General features: G+C 38.2%; 2 protein-coding genes across 3 annotated transcripts; one reads left to right on the top strand and one right to left on the bottom strand.

Annotated features, from left to right (window-relative positions):
• Positions 1–4,751: 4,751 nt before the first annotated feature.
• LOC135155143 (G-protein coupled receptor 52-like) lies at positions 4,752–5,801 on the bottom strand. Its single transcript, XM_064103912.1, has one exon. The coding sequence runs from the start codon at positions 5,799–5,801 to the stop codon at positions 4,752–4,754; it is 1,050 nt and encodes a 349-aa protein (XP_063959982.1).
• Positions 5,802–7,999: 2,198 nt separating this feature from the next.
• On the top strand, positions 8,000–18,280 carry LOC129272088 (procathepsin L-like). Of its 2 annotated transcripts, XM_064098727.1 has the most exons (7): positions 8,000–8,124; positions 8,955–9,252; positions 10,081–10,233; positions 11,675–11,899; positions 12,827–12,992; positions 15,582–15,687; positions 17,357–18,280. In XM_064098727.1, exons 2-7 carry the CDS (start codon positions 8,998–9,000, stop codon positions 17,454–17,456), a joined length of 1,005 nt encoding a protein of 334 aa, XP_063954797.1. In that variant the 5' UTR covers positions 8,000–8,124; positions 8,955–8,997; the 3' UTR covers positions 17,457–18,280. The 2 variants fall into 2 exon arrangements, with proteins under 2 accessions (XP_063954797.1, XP_054765328.2); XM_054909353.2 differs by lacking the exon at positions 8,000–8,124 and having other exon boundaries at positions 8,711–9,252.
• Positions 18,281–20,277: the final 1,997 nt, after the last annotated feature.

Genomic DNA, 20,277 nt, shown 5'->3' with positions numbered 1-20,277 from the left:
ACCAAGCTATGGTACCTCAATGGCCTCGAGACCAGGAGATATAGATTGAAGGTGATTCCACAGATACAAGCCATGACCGATAGGACAAGGGTTCGATGGAAGAAAGGAAATATCTTGTTGGTGATGCAGCAGTTTTCTTCGGTCTTGAAACAGAACCAGATGAGAGACCAAGAAGACCATACAATCCCTAGAATCAGATTAACAATTGCCAGTGTTTTGTATAGGATTTGCATGTATTCGTTCAGGCTTTTCTGTTGCTGAATAACCACGAGAACTGCTGTGTTTAACAAAATACTCATTACGATGATAAAAACGTAGATGACTGCTACTTCGGAATCTATTTCTCTGACTGCCAGCAATGTGCTGTTTGGAGTGGGTCCTTTCGCCATTTCGCACTTCCTCACTACGCCCTACTGCCAACATTGATCGTTATACAGCAAATACATCAAGGTGATCGGATGTTAGTATGCCAAGAAAAGCAGAACGTGAACATCGGCAATGACTGACATCGAGGGGTGATTTTTTTTACATAAAAGAAAGACCAATACCTTTCAAAATCAAATCATGGAAGTTTGAGGTTAACCTCCCTCTTCCCTGGTCAAATCAAACGCCCAATGATTGTATTACAGATAACGCGGTTCCATTCATGTCACTCAAGAAGGAGATGTTGTTTGTTCTATAGCCAAGATATTTCTCAAAGTGGCGTACCACCTCACAGTTACGCCACTATTAACTCAATAATTCAGTAGAAAAAAAATAGAAAAAATAATGTGCTATTTTGCAACCATCAGAATGCACCACTGGGGGAACCTTTTTGGTGCAAATTTGTACTCTTCAGTTTTTGCACCTATAAAGATGCAGTTAACTACGTATATGTTGCACTCTTTTTGGATCCCTTTACAAAATAATCAAAAAGGTCACCCCTTAGAGGTTCAAATGCGAACTAAAAGGTATATTTTGGTACCAGGAGAGGGGGTTGCGCCCACAAGGATGCTACAAGTGCTGGGTCTGGGGTGCAAAGTTGAAAACTTTCTTGCTTTTCTACATCCCTAGAAAGAGAGTAGCACAGCAACATTACTTGCAACACATTCACTCGTAAAAATGTTGGGCAACATACTGTCCACACAACAGTTGGTTAAAACTTTATCCAATGCTGGGTAGTTTTAATCCAATAATGTGTGCTTTGGAAGAAAACTACACAGTATTGGTTGAAAACTATACCCAGAGTTGGATATCTTTTTTTTAACCAATTGTTGTGTGGACAGTATGTTGCCCAACATTTTAAGAGTGTTCGTATATGGACTTCAAATCTGGCAATGACTGATCAAAATCATTGCCGCTGAATGCATGGAGCTTTATTTCCTGGTAAACAAACTATAGACGAACCTACTGTTGACATTTCCATAATGTAGGCCTACATGGATTCTTTCTGCCAACATGGCCCACTCATTTTCAACGTCCATAATTTGATCAACTGCCAATAAGACACATAAAAAGAGCGAGGTGAAAGTCATGATGAACGCATTAAGGAAGCAAACGTTTGGCTTTTAACAGAAAGTAATAATTGGGCTTGTTGAATAGCTTTTGCATACATCCTCGCTATCTCGATTACTGCTTAATATCTCCGAAAGGTTTATTTAGAAAACTCAAGGGTGACGTAGAATCTGCGGTACGTGAGCAATGTGAAAGTTGAAAGGCTTGATACTTAGTCTTTATATACATATTGTACACATGTACAATGTGATAAAGCAACCACAAACAATGATTTGATTTGATAGATTTTCCTTTTCACAGTTGTACAACATTATGTTGAATATAACCTAGCAAAGTAAAAAAAAATTACAAGCCATAATGTACAATATGACGTAATATAATTCGTTCTAACCCCCCCCCCGAGAATTCTCGACGATTCATAACAAATTAATCACAATCATAATTTACAAATGACATACAATATAATTGTTAAGCCTATAGGGTCTCGAACGGATATTACTAATGATCCGAATTCAAGAACGACTATTATTTAAATGTAGCAGAATTTGTTACTTCTTGGTCATTGTTTAATTTCCTGCACATACATCTCTTTTTAAATATTTATAGTAAATCATAAAAAGTGGAAGTGATCAGGGTCTTGTTGCAGAAAGAGTTGCGTTTAAACGCAAGTCGAAATATCAAGCGCAAGTCCCGAATACGGGTGATTCATTGGCAGAAAATCAAGTTGCACAAGATATATTTTTAGTTACGTTTGATCATAACTTTTTCTGCAACGGGCCCCCAGTAAGACCAATAACAACATTAAATGTCATATTGGCATCAATAATGAAGTTCATTATTCAGGGCCCTGGGAACGATTTTTTGAGTGGGGTGCTGATGTAGGCCTATATTTGAAGAGCAAAAAAGGGGAGTTTTTACTACAAAACGGAGATCAATTATTGCCCAGAAATTTGAAAAGCAAAAAAAATAAAAATATTTCACTACGAAACGAAGGTCGTTTTGGTTACATTTTTCCCCAGAGTACCTGGGGGTGCTGCCTATGGAGAATAATACACGCAGCACCCCCAATGTAATTTTTGTGGATGCGTCAGCAGCCCCAGCACCCCGCTTCCGAGGGCCATGTAATGAACATAAATAAAGAATAATACAACGAAACAAAACAATCAAAATAATTTTACAGACTACACTTATCGATCTCTGGCGAAATTAATTAACGCATCCAACTTAAGTCCAAATTGAAAGTAAGGTTCCCCCCCCCCCAAAAAAAATAGAATTTACTTAAAACATCCTGGAATTCCCGTACAGAATGCAAGGCTAAGCCGGCCCGTGCCACCCCCATCCCCCATCCCTTTGAGAGGCACAATTAAAATTCGTAATGTAAAAATGCCGTTAAAACAGAAGTGTGCCCCCTCCCCCTTTAAAAGTGAATACCTTTTTTTTCGTGGACGAAATACCCTTCATTTTTTGTTAACCCCCGCCCTTTTTTTGCTTGTCAAATTTTTCCTCGGGAAAATGTGTCACCCCCCTTTCGGAAAAATCATGGATCCGTCCCTGACGGAAACCCTAATCCCAATCGTTCGTTACATTATTCGAATCAAAACTCTATTATAATCCAAACTCTAACCCTAGATATTAAGGCCGGGGCAAATATCGCAGGAGCATTGTCGTATCACCATTTCATAAAGCTGTAAAGTTACGAACGACTTTACGAAGGACTGCGTGGTGGTCCTTCCTTTAGTTAGGCCTATATTATGCGCATAAAATTATCATTGATGTTTAATTAGCTCCTAAGAGAGGATCACCAGTCATTCGTAAAGTCGATCATAACACCCACCCGGAAAGAGGGTGGCAAAGTGTCACGTGTGAATTGAAGCCTTGCGAAAGGACGCCAAGGCTAAATCGCTGAGGAATTCGAACACACGACCTTCTCATTACAAGAGGAGAGTCAGAACCGCTACACCAATACGGTTCCACTACAAATTGGCCATTATTAAAGGAAGAAAAAAAATGATAACTAAAAAAAAATCATAAGCAAAGTCTTCGGATGTGGTAAAATCTCCAACAATCTGTTGATAATGTTCCAAGAATGTCAGTTAAATGAGAGGTTGTAATTACTTCATATAATGATAATACTCCTGGTTACCAGAACTGAAAAGCATAGGGTCATGATCAGTGTTTCTACAGTTTCATAAAGCTGTTTACAGGGTAAATAAAAATAAATGCGTGTACTTCAATATCAAATCTAACATGGCGAGCTATTGTGTCCTGTTAGGGCATGGTTAGAGGTACCTGCAAGAAAAAATCAGATTATTGAAAAAACATATGTACCATTACATTTTTGGGGTCAAAATAACTGTCTCATTTTTTTTCGAGTCCTCGCATGTTTATTATTGGAAATCAGATTTTTTTAACAATCAGAAGGGATAATTGAAATGCAATTATTTAAACACTGAAACATTTTGTGTATGTGTGTGTGTGTCAGGGGCCGCGGAAGGGGGGGGGGTGGCTTCAGCCCCCCACTTTTTTCCAAAACCGTGTACAAAAATGTAAAAATGACCATATTATGATTGTGATTTTATGCATGGTCAGCCCCCCCCCCCCCCACTTTGAAAACCGTTCCGCTGCCCCTGTGTGTGCGTGCGTGCGCGCCAAAATGCACTCTGAATTCGGTGTTTTTACGCATAGTTAGACGTATCATGATAAGATATTAATCCTATTTTGGTATATAAGAGTACTTATTTTCTATATTTTAGTCAAATGAGACAGTTTGGTTACCATGAATGTAAAACAACCCTTATACGATAAAGGTGGTATATCGGATTTGAAATTATTTTGAGACCTACGATCTGCTAGGGTTTAATCCCAAATTTTGTAGACTGAACTTTTGTATTAGATATCGAATAGTTTTCAAGGAAACCCAGTTCGTGTATGCTAATACAGGACATTTGAGGGGATCTCACGTTGCACCAGACCAGGTCACCGATCAAGTGTATAGTTGATCGTGGTTAAAATTTACGAAGAACTTTTACTAAAAACACACGGGAAAATGTGGGCCGCCCTGTTCTAAATAAGAAATCTGGACCCTGACTTAAAAGAGTTTGATTCAGAAAAATTACAACCTTGAGATAGACCTAAAGAATGATAATCTTGATCAGAACGACCTTGAGATCTTCTCAACTTTGCGATTGAGACTCTCTTATTATGGTATGATACGGGACCTATATCTGCTTTTACAAGTTGATATATTCTTCAATGCCCTATAATATGCAGTACCGTTTGAGAAATTTACAACACAATTTCCTAGCCTCTTCGTTGGTCAGGAGATACACCATGGGTTGGGTCCAAGTGTTGCTCAATGCTATCACGTCAAGGAACATCTCAAGCCAGCTTGGCTCCTGGTCCAACGAGAAGTGAACGATATACGGAATCCAAACTGCACAGAAAGAACCATAGAGAAGGAGAACTGTGATGATTCCCTTGAATCGTTTGTAGAAGCCGGCGTTTTGTTCTTCTACCATTTGGCCACTGAGCTCAAGAGCGTTATTACTTGGACGACGACGAGGTAAATTATCATGGTCCGCATTCGCGTTTTTTCGTTGCAGAACCCATATGGCTCTCGCTTGCCGCCGCAACCGTATGTTGACATCGACGCGTCTTTTCTTGTAGACGATTACCAGAAGTTTCCCGTAAATTATTAGGGTAAATACAAGGGCTATGCATACTGGAACAACGATGAGCAAAGCGTCGATTGCGTGAGTTTGATCTGTTAAAATACCAACTCTGCGGTTCAGGCAACGGGCGATCACTGCATTGGTGATCTCTGAAAATGACGAGTAAGGTATTGGTAAGTAGACCAAACAGATCAGTATGATAACAATAAGCGTTAAAGCTAGGACAAGAAAGAATCGTTGCTTCGTGACAACGATGTGGTAGCGAAGTGGTCTTGTGATCAGGAGATACAGATTAAAGCTGATGCCGCAAAGACAGGCCATGGCACTCAGGATAAGACATCTTTGGAGGAACGGAAAGACCTTACTGGCAACTGTACAGTTCCAAAGGCTTTGGGCATAAAACCACACGAAGGACCAGGTACACCAGACGATACCGAGAAGCATATCCAATGTTGCCAATGTTCGATAGAGGATTATCATGTATTCCTGGAGTTCTGTCTGTTGGGTAATGACAGTCAGAACGGCGATGTTCAGAACCACTTCCGTTACGAGAACAGCAACATAGATTAACATAGTTAGTGGTTCTACATCTCGGACAAATACTGATGTGCTGTTTGCCTCGTGCGTTAGATTCATGTTGTGTTTACTGCTTTTATGCAATTGAGTAGACCCACCAATCAACCACGCCAACTAACAGAAAGGTTTTTATCTGGAAGTCATAGAGGAAGAAGATGAACTTTAGAGAAAATATCACCCCTGACGACCTAAAACCAGGCAGTTTAGTTGTTCAATTGATCTATTAGTTACAGTTACGTTTTGGCAGTGAGATGTCTCAAATACAGTTTTTTTATCATCGTCAACATTTCAGGAAGATCTGTAAGTGGACTGCATGTATTAGCCCTCCAAAAGATGACCTAAGGCAGTAGATCCTAAAGCACTTTACTACTGGCATACTTGTGCATTTAAGCAGTCTGGTAAGAACTGCCAGTAATCCTATATGTAATTAATTTTTTCTGAATAGACGTCCTCTCATGGAGACAGCCATCAATCTTTTTAACAAGTTAATTGGTACCAACTGCGATTCAGATTTTAATAAGGATAATGCTTCACTTTTATTTGTTATCTAATATTCAAAACTACTGTGCGGATTTATTGGGTGAATGAAGCCCTCCGTTTGATTTTAAATGATCGATGACCTAGAAGAATCGGGGGTTTAATATTGATTTATTAGTATGCCTTGACAAACTTTGGGGAAAATATGGTGCAATTAAGCATTTCACAATTTTTTTTTTTTTTTCGGGCTGTTCATCCATTCGCCATGTTCGCGTCATTAATCATATCTGAATGTAAACGGGATAAAGTTAATCAAGCGATCGAGTCTTGCCACGACGTTCTTAAATTGAGTAGGGAACGGAAATTAAATTTCAAATTATATCTTGGAGTCCAGATGATGATGATTGGCGGCTTTACAAATATTTAGATTTTACTGAGCACATAGTAAATTACGCATAATTGCGAAGAAAGGGTCACTTTTCGATATAGAAAGCGATTCTGTAACTTTCAATTTGGTGGTATCAGGTTTGAGAGATGTTGTAAACATCCCTTTTCGTTTTCTTTATAGAAATGCAATACATCAAGCTTATTGTGACTAATATTAACCATCACCAAAAGGCACTAAATAATCAGCATGAATCAAAAGCTTAACCAGAAGGTAATGTTGCCCATTTCTTTTCTTTTTTAATGATTTATTCATAAATTGTGTAGAATATGCATGGAGTGTGGCGTGTCGTCAAATGTGTACAAGAAGAAACCAAAAATCATATGTGGTATTATTTAACCGTTGGACAAATTCGACATTGTTTTGTTTTCCCAAGTTGAACATTGCTCTCTATTACTGGACATTCAGTTCCCTCTCTAACTTTTGGTGTCCCTTTGTAATTGGTAATAGCGAGTTTTCGCATTTACAATGGGAACGGATTCAAGAACATATTAAATGCATTGAAAATGCCCGTCAAATCACAATGAAACGCTGAAAGGTCTTTGTCGAAAATTGGTGAACCGGGACAGCAGGTCGTCGTAAGATTCGGAGCTGACGAAAATTGCAAATGATATGTCGTTTGTCCAGCTGGAATATATACCCCAATCATTCGTGACATTTTTTTTTAAGTTTTAAAGTTAAAGTTTCATTATTATTATTATTATTGTTATCATTATAGCTATCATTATTATTAATATTATTATTAATTTCGGCAATGAAAAATACATCAAATTATTACAATGTAATAGATTATGTATTTAATCTTCTGATTCACCGATTTTCGACAAAAACTTCTCTATCATGAAGAGATTTGGGCAATAAATGATCTACGATCCAAAAAGCGTCTGCGAAGGAGTTGCGTAAACTGCATAATAACGACATGAATTTGAACTCATCCATATTCTAATAACATGTGGACTTTAATAATGGGGCGTTGTATAAGAAACTTACAATCAACTGCAAATCTACTTTGGGTAGGTCCCCAAATCTAAGACATATAGTAAGTAGTTTTTGATTTACAATATTGATTGCCGTTCTGCTTCTTGATTGCGACAAGGAGTGTTCACTGATATGCCACAGTTGAAATAGATCTAACAATTGTATAATAGGCTACAGAAAAAGGATTGCAAATATTTTCTTCCCACTCCCCAATAGACTATTAGTCTACATGGCGTTTGATATACTCTGGATACTGTGCATGATTGGTGACAATCAGTAGGCATTTGACGTGTCAAACCGATGTATCCCAGACAAAGGGACAAATCAGATCCAAAAGAGATCTATTCAAGCACGCAACTCTCAATAATATCAAGGATTGTTTTTTTTTGCGTGAAGAATCCAGATCGTGTCCCTGTTGGTATAAGGGTTGACTTGAATAGTCTCATAAAGTACAAAAGGTTTACGTGGAATCATCAATAATTGGTAAGCTTTATTGGCATAATTTGTAATTGTAACATTATGTGTCTTGACACTCTTTGTATTGAAAACATAAGAATATTTTATTGATAATCCCATGACTTAAAAGGGCGCTTTATGTCCTTTCATTTCACTTACATCATACATAGCATAACATGACGTTTGCTAACGATAACAAGCTCGTGATTTCACAGGACAGCAAGGTTCTTTTGATGGCTAAATTCTACAATAGTATTCGATCATGTCGATGGAACCATAACATACCAATCAAATCGATCAAGCAAATTCACGCATTCGGGAACGATAATATATAGTCTTATATCGGTCGTCTGTCTCAGGGGCCGCGGAAGCAGGGGGGGGGGGGCTTCAGCCCCCACTTTTTTCCAAAACCGTGTACAAAAACGTGAAAATGACCATAGGATTGTGATTTTTTGCATGGTCAGCCCCCCCCCCCCACTTTGAAAACCGTTCCGCGGCCCCTGTGTCTGTTCAGGCGTTTCTGAGACAAAACAAAAATGGTCCTGTGAACAAAACGAGGTAACACAAGTTACACAATCCTCGTCGACCTAGCGTGTAGTACAAAAATCACCTTCTTGTGACTAGGCCTATTCCTAACCTGCTGTACATGCTCGACTGAATTATAATAACGTGCATGTATAGTCCCATAAATTTAGCGTTCTAGCTAACGGTACACCAAGGTCCAATCTTAGCTCACTTTCAGCATCCGTTCCCCATTGTTCTCTCATTTGGTAAAGTATACCGTACGTAGAGTGTGAGCTATAGACCGTTAGACAATTAAGGCAAACGTGTGTTGTTATATTCCTATATCATTTTAGATTTAGTCAGATTGGTATTAGAAAGCATCTGCTTGCTTCCATAATGTCAAATCTGAAACTTCTAGTAGCAATGGGTCTTGTTTGCTGCACCGCTGCTGCTATCGCGAAACAGGAGAACCCAGACCTTGACAGCGAGTGGTCAGACTGGAAAACCACCTTCAGCAAAACCTACGCTGATACTGCTGAGGAGAAGGAGAGAAGGTTTGTATGGGAGGAAAACCTGAAGCTGATCAACTTGCACAACATTGACATCAAGAAAAAAGGATATACACTACGAATGAACGGATTCGGGGATAAGGTAAGGGAATATATACCCTAACCATTTTGTGACATCTTTTATTTTCATTATTATTATTACTATTACTACTATTATTATTTATTTCGGCAATGAAAAGTATATCAAATTATTACAATGTAATAGATAATTTTCTTCACCTTTATCACATACGGATATCATAAATAGCTTTTCCAGTCTGTATGCTGAGATTGATAAAACCTATATACAGCCTTGGAGTAGTTTTACATTTTTTCCTGACATAGCAATTTAGGCCAAATAAGATAGAGAAAAGAAAATAACCAAAAACTTCTCAATAGCTCCAGGTCTTCATCCATTTGAGCACTGAATAACTTCTAATGCTATTTTCTTCTTCAAATTGAAAACAAATCGAATTCATAATAAGGAAATCAAGAAAATTGTCGTTCTGTCATATTTTGTCAGTTCCGAACTTAGGGTGAAACAGGTGTTCCGGTTCAACAATTTTCGACAAAGACCTCCCATTTGACAGGCATTTTCCACTACGTTTACTATGTTCTTGAATATATTATGCGTAGCGGTGTGAAAACTGCCTGATTAAGCCTATTTTCAAACCCTATATTTAAAGTTTTTCTTCAACAAAATACTAAGATGGCAGGCACTTAATATGCATGAAACTTACATTGTAAGATATCTAAGTGCTGTAAAGGTCAATAAAATGGAGTAACAAGCCTTTAACTGAAAGGAAGTTAAAGTCAGGATCATGAATTGTAATAGAAAAAATAAGTCTTATCAGTTTTCAAATAAAAGCTTTCATTAACCTCCTATGAATACCCACTCCTTACCATCATGACCATAATATCATTTATGCAGAGACTGCATGAGTTCCGTAATACCGTGATTGGCTACAGGACCTCCAATTATACCATGCAACAAGGAAATACCTTCTTGAATCCATCCAATGTTAATGTACCTGACACTGTTGATTGGAGAACCGAGGGATACGTCACTCCAGTCAAGAATCAGGTAAAATTGCGTTGGCCATGGCACTCTGTGCAAGGATCGCATCATTTCAGGGGTAATCAGTTTAACTTTGCAACTCTCAAGTATTTACCACAAATCCCACGCCGGAACCCCGGGCTTTAACAAATGCAACTTTGCACCTTTCAAACTGTTCCCATTGTGGCATTGTTTCGTGGGCAGGTCTGAGAGTGAAGCGATGTGTCGTTAGAGAACTCATTATGAAGATCTTTATTTTACAATGAAAAGAGATTCCGTCGCGCAAGAAAAAAATACATTTGTAATATCCTCTTCGAATAAATCTTTCAAGAATCGTGTGTTTCTTATTGTTATATGACCATATGTGAATTATACCTGGCCAGTGGAATACTGGCTAGAAAAGATACTACATACGGCTGCTTAAACCTACGTAAGTCTCAAACTCTCGGGGGGCCACTTATTGACGAGTGGGTACTATGCGCGACCAAAACCCCCCTAAAATGGATGTCTTTTTCAAGATAGGGCACGTTACGTACGTAACGTAATAAGGGTGTCAAAAACACTGATATAATGAAAAAAAGGGTATCTATTTCGCTAGGAAAGCTACGCGTTTAGGGTCAAAATTTTAAGGGTTAAAATACTAAAAATAAAGGATGTATTTTTTGCCCCAACAGTCGACACTATACGTGCTTAGAGTCCGACTTGCGCGAGGTGTGGGAGGTGGGGCCGTACTATACCCAATGATGTAGGTAAGGGTAAAACCGACGTCCGTGACATATAATAATTAGAATTTCGCTGTACTTGTTTAGGGGTTCATTTCAGGGAATACTTGCCAAGGGTATCGTTTTGTTTCCAATACTTGTTAAGGGTAGGGTTTCACACGCCAATACTTGTTAAGGGGTGTATTTTCAGAATATGGAAAATACTTGTTTAGGGTGCTTTTCGAAACCCTGTGGTCATACATGGTATCCACTCGTCAATGGAAGTCCCCCCCCCCTCCCCGGGCTCGAACTACAACAAACCAAACACGAATCACTTCTCACCATCATCAACGCCATCTTCGACATTACCATTGTCATTGTCGAAGCGGTGTCAAGATATTTCAATGGGGGGATCCTTACCTAAATGTGGCGGGTTTTTTTCTCAAGTGGTAGTATAGTAGTAGTAGAAGTAGTAGTGGCAGTAGTAGTAGTAGTAGAAGTACTAGTAGTAGTAGTAGTAGTAGTAGTAGTAGTGGCAGTAGTAGTAGTAGTAGTACTAGTAGTAGTAGTAGTAGTAGTAGTAGTAGTAGTAGTAGAAGTAGTAGTGGCAGTAGTAGTAGTAGTAGTAGTAGTAGTAGTAGTAGTAGTAGTAGTAGTAGTAGTAGTGTAGTGGCGTAGAAGTCATCAGGGAACAATCTTTTTGCCTGTCACAAAGGGGTATTGATCATTCCCGACATTATTACTTTACTGTACGTTGACCATAATAGGGCCTATGCCACTCCGACTGGGCCTTCAGCACTACCGGATCGCTCGAAGGACAGATGTTCAGGAAGACATCAAAACTGACTAGCCTCAGCGAACAGAACCTGATCGACTGTTCAAGCAGTTATGGAAACGAAGGCTGCCAGGGCGGTCTCGTGGACAATGGCTTCCGATACATTCAAGGCAATGGCGGTATCGACTCGGGGGATTGCTATCCCTACCATGCAGAGGTAATAGTAGCAATTTGTTGTTATTTATGTGGGTTTACGCCACAAATGAATACGAATTTATCAAGAGGAAATTTCTATAGGCTCATTCCGAAAGTATAAAAATGTGGAAGGTGCTGCAAAGGATTCAAGTTTATCATACTGAAAATAACCTTCTTGCATATACCCAATATACATGGTATTTGTTTCTGGGCTCAAGTTAGGGGGTCCGGGGACGTCCCCCGGCCCTCCGATCGTTCGTCAATGTGATGTCTCTGCAAAAGAATGAAGTGTCAGACCTGATGGTTTGTTAGTCAAACTAAGACATACAGCAAGAAATCATTACATCTATTTTTGTTTAAATACTGGTGCTTTGTCCAGGGTCCCGTAACACAAAGGTTAGCGATTAATCGTACGCTTGATTTTTACAATTAATTGAAAGCTAGCCATGCTATCAATCGCAGAAAAAACTCTTCTACGATGATTACTAAGCTTTGTGTAACGGGCCTCTTGATAACTTGTAGGTGAGCTGACACCTTCAGAGGTTGATGATATCCATCTTCTTGCCAATGTTTCCAGCAAATATTTTCAAAAAGTCACAGCCTTTCTTTTGAAATTTTACGTCGTGCGTGATATGGCTGGTATTTAAGAGTGACTTATCCATCCATAAATATATAGACATGATAGAGTTCACGATTCTCCATCAACTTGTTGCTACATAGACATGACAATCAAACCTGGGTGACCAATTCCTTTTACAAATGAGTTGTAACAAATCGGACAGATGAAAGATGGAAATTATGATGTTCAGGAACAATGCAATAAGTTAACAAAAACGGGCTTATATTGAAGCCTCCCCCCCCCCCGACCCTCTTTCTCAATCTGTCTTGCTCTATCTTTCTCTCTTTGTCCCCCCTTCAATCTCTCCCTCACTCTCTTTTCTCATTTTAGAGTCAGATATGTCAGTACAACCCCTCATGTGATTCTGCTGAAGTCACTGGATATGTTGACATCAAGCGTCAGGATGAGGACGCCCTCAAGTCAGCTGTTGCTTTGGTTGGACCTATCTCGGTTGCCATAGACGCCTCTCACTACTCTTTCCAATTTTACCATTCCGGTAAGACTTGAAATGACATAGATGTATTTTAAGCACTAGATCATACTACATAATATATCAATATTACTAGGGGTCCGTTGCAGAACGGGTTGTAATCAAACGCATCATAAAAAAAATCATTCGCTACTTTATTTTTAGCCAATCGAAAGCACGAGGGAGGGGGGTATTGTGCTGCTCAGCTCCGGAAATTTCCTTCCTGGAAAACCTCGTCGTGGGGGGCAAATTTTCTGACAACTTAATAAAAAAAAAAGAGGTCAGAGGTCACTACCATTGTGGAGCAATTTTCTGTCATTAATTTGTACCAAAACAAAAAAGTTCATCAAGATTCTTTCGGGGGCAATGAGCTTCCCTGTTCCTCCAGTACGCTAGTACCTAAAGTCCCAAGTTTTCTATTTTCTGCTGTGCAATTTCGTTTATTTTCGAAATATTAAATTTTGTGATCCACAGTGACGTGGCGTAATGAGAAAAAAATTTGAGGGGCCATGCATGGCGTATGGGGCAAAAATTCATAAAAAGATGCAAACGAGTGAAGCGAGCTAGCAAAAGTTTTGACCTCCAATACAAAAATCTAATTTGGTGATAGATTTTGACAAACTAATTGGGAACAGGAAGTGATACCAAATTTCACCCCTTTTCCTTTAGCTTTTTTTTTCTTAGTCGTGAAAATTTGCCCCCGAGTTAGCGAGAGAATAAAATCATTTTGAGTTGTGGTTTTATTGAGAACACTTGTTCTGTTAATCAATCCAATTTTCATTCCCTCCTCCTCCCCTCCTAGACCACCTGTAACATTACCATAATTGAATTACATAATCATGGTTCCAGTAATGATTCGGCGTGAAAATTAAATTATATGGAGGTTGATAGTATTAAGGGCGCTACGCCTTAAAAATGAGTACCCATGGAAAACGTTCAACTAAGCTAATATCATGCATGTGCAATTTGCTGGTTCATCAGAGTGTAATTGTTTAGTTGTCGAAGCTTTGCTTGGCAGTAAGGGGCTTTTCTCCTACTTCGACCATGGAGGTTTTCACCCTTACCTGAGGTTCGTAGCAATTTGCCCTCGAGCAGGGGGTGCATTTTTATCACCCCTGCCCGGTCATATCAGGGTACGTGTTCAAGTTCAAGGGGACTATCCCACGGTATATAGTTATATTTAATTATATTGGTTGAATGATTTCAGGATTTGGTTAGAGAGTTGGGATGCTGGTATATCTGTTCTATCCGAACATACATTGGACAACTTTTGTTATGTAAATTGTATAATTTTCGAGCCCCTGTGCCTATCTTACGTAACTTTGCCGGCTTCACCATACCTCAGCAGGAAGGTGTATTGTTTTTAATTATTTGAGATCGGATGTATTGGCCATTGCGTCTTAATTATGCACCATTTATGTAATGTTGTACCCTAAATATTTCCTCGTCCATATAGGTTGACACCCAATCATGTGGAGAGAAATTTTGTTTGTGTGTTTGTTTATTAATGTTGTGCCCTTGGAATGTTTCCTCGTCTATAGAGGTGGGCACCCTATGATGTAGAGAGGAATTGTTTGCGTCTTAATTAGGCACCCCGTATATGGGGAAGGTGCAGACGCTTGGGTGCGGACGCTTTAGTAAATTGTGAGTGAATTGTCGGATAAAATATACCCGGGTCCTTCCAAGTAGTTATGCTGAATCCGTCCTCTTTAATTAAGTTGTATACCCATTATATAAAATTATAACATTGAACTTAGGATGGTGATTATCGTCTCAAAACAACCAACTTATTCATGCTGTAACCGTCAAGATTATTAAGCCTATTCCCATAATAGGGCTAATGGTATGGGAATTATGTTGGTGATTATACTTGGTATGTGTTATATATGTATGAGGCTAAAAACGACAACCAATGGCACATCTTAATTTCTTGCACTTGTGTGAATTGTGAGTGTAAAGCATGTATCAATGAAGAGAATATAACAAGGTTAAAAACTTCCATTACACACGCAAATTTCAAGTACTACTACCACTAAGAACACAGTGTCCCACAATGTGGGCCACAGTGTGTTCACAGTGTAGAACACAATATGAAATCACCTTCACACTGTTAAATTTGAGCATTTCAACATGAGTATGAATCACATTCACGTAGTCGACCGTGACTGTGGACACGCTGTGAACATTCACACTGTCAAGGTGTCCACAGTGTGAAAATATCTTCACAGTGTTGAATTTCAACACGTTAACAGTGTGAATAATATTTTAACAAAGACCACTATGTGAGCACACTGTGACCACACTGTGTGGAGTGGCACTGTTCTTTCTAGCAGGGAATATCTATAGCATATTTGCTTCTATTGTCCCCCCTCGCCTTTGATGATAGGCATCCATTCCAAAATGACCCTAGAAATATACTGTTTATGCTTTTTACCCATTCTATCCCGTTTTCCTTCCGTTGGAAATAGGCCACACAATCCAAGTTTATGTTACGTTCTCATCACATGTATTTTTGTTGTATTTTTGACACTTTAATCACGGTAGGCCTACTTTTAAACAAATTTTGCAATTTTTTTGCGAATTTTGACTTCAAATTTTGATTGTATTATTCCAAAGGTGTGTACGATGAACCCCAATGTAGTAACATCTTCCTGACTCAATGTGTTCTAGTTGTTGGTTATGGAAACTACGGAGGAAAAGACTTTTGGCTCGTTAAAAACAGGTAAGTATCTCCACATTGCTCATAATTATAAGACGGCCAATAACCCTCTTTTATTTAATTAAGCTTTATTTTGGTCTTAATAGGCCTTCAGTTTAAATAAAACAATTCAGTGTGAATAAACATTGTAGGTCAACAATGTAAATTAAAAAAACGAAGTGTATCTCTGATTCTAACATGAATTCATTTATCTGCTAATATGCATACTGATCATCTCAATCAATCGATATGTTAATGCTTGTTTGTTTTATCCAATCTGCATGGCTCAATAGAATCTCTGAGTGTATTTTAGATTGCAACTTTCCAGTCCTCTTCTCTTTTCTACGGAATCTTTAAAGTGCCATCTATTTGACGAGATGACGGGTTGCTTTAAAGGTCAAGTCCACCCCAGCAAAATGTTGATTTGAATAAATAGAGAAAAATCAAACTAGCATAACACTAAAATTTCATCACAATCGGATGTAAAATAAGAAAGTTATGGAATTTTAAAGTATCGCTTATTTTTCACAAAACAGTGATATGCACAACTCAGTGACATGCAAATGAGTCAGTCGATGATGTCCATCACTCACTATTTCTCTTGTTTTTTATTGTTTGAATTGTACAATATTCATTTTTTACAGATTTGACCACAGGGACCGACTTGACAGAATCATATAGTATTAAGCAATGCTAATTCCATATGTTCAGGGAGGAATTAATCACTGTTTCACTTGACAATGAGGAGAAAATAAGAATATTTCATATTTTATATAATGAAATACAAAAGAAATAGTGAGTGGATGACGTCATCAGTCTCCTCATTTGCATACCAACCAGGATGTGCATATAACTGTTTTGTGAAATTAAGCGAAACTTTAAAACGTCATAACTTTTTTATTTTACATCCGATTTTGATGAAATTTTCAGTGTTATGCTTGTTGGATTTTCCTCTTTTTATTCAAATCAATTTTTTGTTGGGGTGAACTTGTTCTTTAATCTTGTCATGTCGAGATAATAACGACAGGGGCGTAAATATGGGGGTGAGGCTAGCTAGGGGACGCTCCCCCCGAAAAAAAATCCCGACCCAAGAAAAAACTAGAGAAAATGGAAGAAAAGGAAAAAGAGATAACGGTGAAATGTGATATTGTTTTGAAATGTTATGTAAAATCATCTCGATGATGATGATGATGATGCACAGCATTTGTATAGTGCCATATATCTGTCAAAGACATTCAAAGGCGCATTGGAGGAGCCAGCCAATCTGGGTCGCCAAGAAAGGCGCGCACATAGAACTGTGACCCGCAGGTCTCTCCTCCCGATAACTGGTTGGGGAATGCAGGTGGACCACTACACCGGGGTTTCCCCCTCCTCTTATTCGAATAGTGCAGTGGATTCTTAACGTGCAAAGGTGGTGATTCTCCTCCACACGGGGCCTCCATTTAACGTCCTATCCGAGGGACGGAGTGTTTTCCACTGTAACATAGCCTGCATCTATGAGTATGAAACAGGGGAGAGACGTTTACACACAACGCACTGGCTTCAGTCATCCGCCCGGGTGGACTCGAACCCACGATCTTTGGTTCGACGGGCAGACGCTTTACTGACTGAGCCAACTTCGCTCTCTCGTCGTCTCGTCAATAGACAGATTGCATTAAAAACTATCCATTTTCTCTTTATTTTGCATCTACAGCTGGGGGACAAGCTGGGGTTCAGATGGTTATATCATGATGTCTCGAAACAAGAACAACCAGTGCGGTATCGCTACTATGGCCAGCTATCCACTCGTCTAAACATTCATATTGTGGCGTATCTGGTAAAGGACTACCTCATGGGGGGGGGGGGGGGCATATCTAGAAGCGGATTTTGTTTTCAAATATGGCCTGCCCAGTTTCTTTTTTGTGTCAGACCGGGGGAGGGGGGGGGGCAGGGACGGGAACAGCTTCCGGGATTGGCCCGGGGCTTGTGACATCATCTTCGTCAAATCGATTATTCAAGTTATTTTCATCATGGACCTACTACTAGGGAGCATAACAACCTAGCAAGCTTCTTTGCTACTTTTGAATGTAAAACTTGGCATTTCAAACCATCTAAAGTGTACCACTGAGAATAGCTGCACAGAGAACTTTTCGAGGTCAAGTGAGGTTTAGAGGTTCTGTAGGTTACTGTACATAAGTCGCCTTCAGGGGACCGTTCATGAAAGTGTCACTACTGACAAGGTGATTTTCTCTGACAGTTGCCATAGTAATAGTCAGATTTTAGTGCCTTTCATTCATCAAAAACCAAGAATTTCACTGAAATTGTAAGCGCTGACAGGTTAGTCAGTGCTGACAATAACTTTCATGAAATGCCCCCACATGCCCCAGGTGACCATCTTAATAATAATAATAATAATAATAATAATATAGGGTATTTGTATTGCGCACATATCCACCTTGTTAGGTGCTCAAGGCGCTCCTATATTACCCGGCTAAGTTAGGCGTTCATAGCGCACACAGCTTTTTAAGGAATTACTTCCTACCGGTACCCATTTACCTCACCTGGGTTGAGTGCAGCACACTGTGGATCAGTTTCTTGCTGAAGGAAATTACGCCATGGCTGGGATTCGAACACACGACCCTCTGTTTCAAAGTCCGAAGACTAATCCACTGGGCCACAACGCTCCACATGGTTAATGTGAGTCAAATTACTCAGAATAGTGAGTCATATTACATGTCCCATGACATATTTCGGTATGAAATGACACAAATAATTTGTGACGAACTTTATGAGGCGCCGAATGTACCATTATTATATAGAACAATTATTTGTTATATAATCATTATTTATTAAATAATAACTATTATTTATATATAATTTACATTTTATTTGTAAATAACTACTATTATATAAAATATCATTTCTAATTATTTATATATAATTCCAAGTAATACTTCATTATTTGTAAATAATAATAGTTCGACATTCCATTATTTATAAATAATGATTATTTGTTTTTCATTATTTATAAATAATGATTATTTGTTTTTCATTATTTATAAATAATGATTATTTGTTTTTCATTATTTATAAATAATGATTATTTGTTTTTCATTATTTATAAATAATGATTATTTGTTTTTCATTATTTATAAATAATGATTATTTGTTTTTCATTATTTACAAATAATGATTATTTGTTTTTCATTATTTATAAATAATGATTATTTGTTTTTCATTATTTATAAATAATTTGTTGAGTTTTCCATTATTTATAAATAATGATTATTTGTTAAATAATGAAAACGTCTACTTCATTATTTATAAATAATTTTTTCGAGTGCACCATTATTCTCATTATTTATAAATAATCATTATTTAATGTTCGAGTTTTCCATTATTTATAAATAAAGATTATTTGTTAAATAATGAAATATCTACTTCATTATTTATAAATAATAATTTTGTTTCAATATCCCATTATTTATAAATTATCATTATTTATAAACAATTTTTACAGTTTGCCATTATATACAAATAATCATTATTTATATACAAATAACCATTATTTATTAAATAATGCCATTATTTATTAAATAATGCCATTATTTATTAAATAATGGAAAACTCGCTATAACATGCAAATGTGGGACCGCCCATGATATGATTATTCATGATGCGATTTCCTTTTTCGTGATTTTTCTTCACAAATTTTTGTCCATTTCCTCTTCATAATGACATTTCTTGAAGCAATTTTCTAGGGATATGGTCTGATTGTAATATTCTTCATTTTCTATATAACTTCGTCTTCGTAGAAATATCAAAAAGTGTAATTTTATACGATTTTTCCTACAGTTCACAATCCCCATAGGCGCGCGTGTACGGTAGGGACAACCGGTGAATCGACGGAGTGCTCTTCATCGAAATACTACGTTGGTTGGTCCCCGGAAGTGGCGGGCGGAATTTAGCCCGAATCCTCGATGGAAGTCGATCAAGTGCATATGAGCTGAGAGAGTGAAATATCAGTGTACTTGTACAGGCCCTTCTACTTTTTATAAATATTTCTTGTTGCTTTTTTTGTTAAGTTAATTTTTCCTGGTGTAGAGATAAGTTTCAGTTCTAATAATGCACTTCAAATACATTTTGGAGTGTCTGTTTGAGGCGTTTGGGGCGATTTCACCCTGGCCCCAAAATGCTCGCAACGACAATACGGGGGCATGATGACCCCTAAATTTTTAAAAACTTATTTTTCTATTGAAAATTATCACAAAATTCACCAAAAGTGTGCACGAAAGCCTTCGTATTTCACTTTTAAAACTCCGAAAAGTGCCCAAATGACAAGCTTGGTCGCTTCGCTGTGTCGCCGCTTTCAATTTGAGAACGTTTACGCGTCTGCTCCCCCCCCCCCTCCTCCGAAAGAAATTCTGTATACGGCCATGCTCTAAAGAGCCTGGCACATTGATTTATGTATACTTTCATTTTCATTATTTTTATCTCATTATCAACATGGCCTTACGCAGAATTTTTTCCAGGGGGGCCGGGGCCGGAGCATGACGCGCGTAAACTTTCTCAAAAAAATCTTGAAAGCGAGACAGCCACGGGACCAAGCCCAAATGACAAGCTTTGTCGCTTCGC

This window comes from Lytechinus pictus, chromosome 1, assembly GCF_037042905.1.
Source record: "Lytechinus pictus isolate F3 Inbred chromosome 1, Lp3.0, whole genome shotgun sequence".
Classification (NCBI taxonomy): domain Eukaryota; kingdom Metazoa; phylum Echinodermata; class Echinoidea; order Temnopleuroida; family Toxopneustidae; genus Lytechinus; species Lytechinus pictus.
Note: the sequence above shows the minus strand (reverse complement) of the source record. Positions and strands in the feature narration are given on the sequence as shown.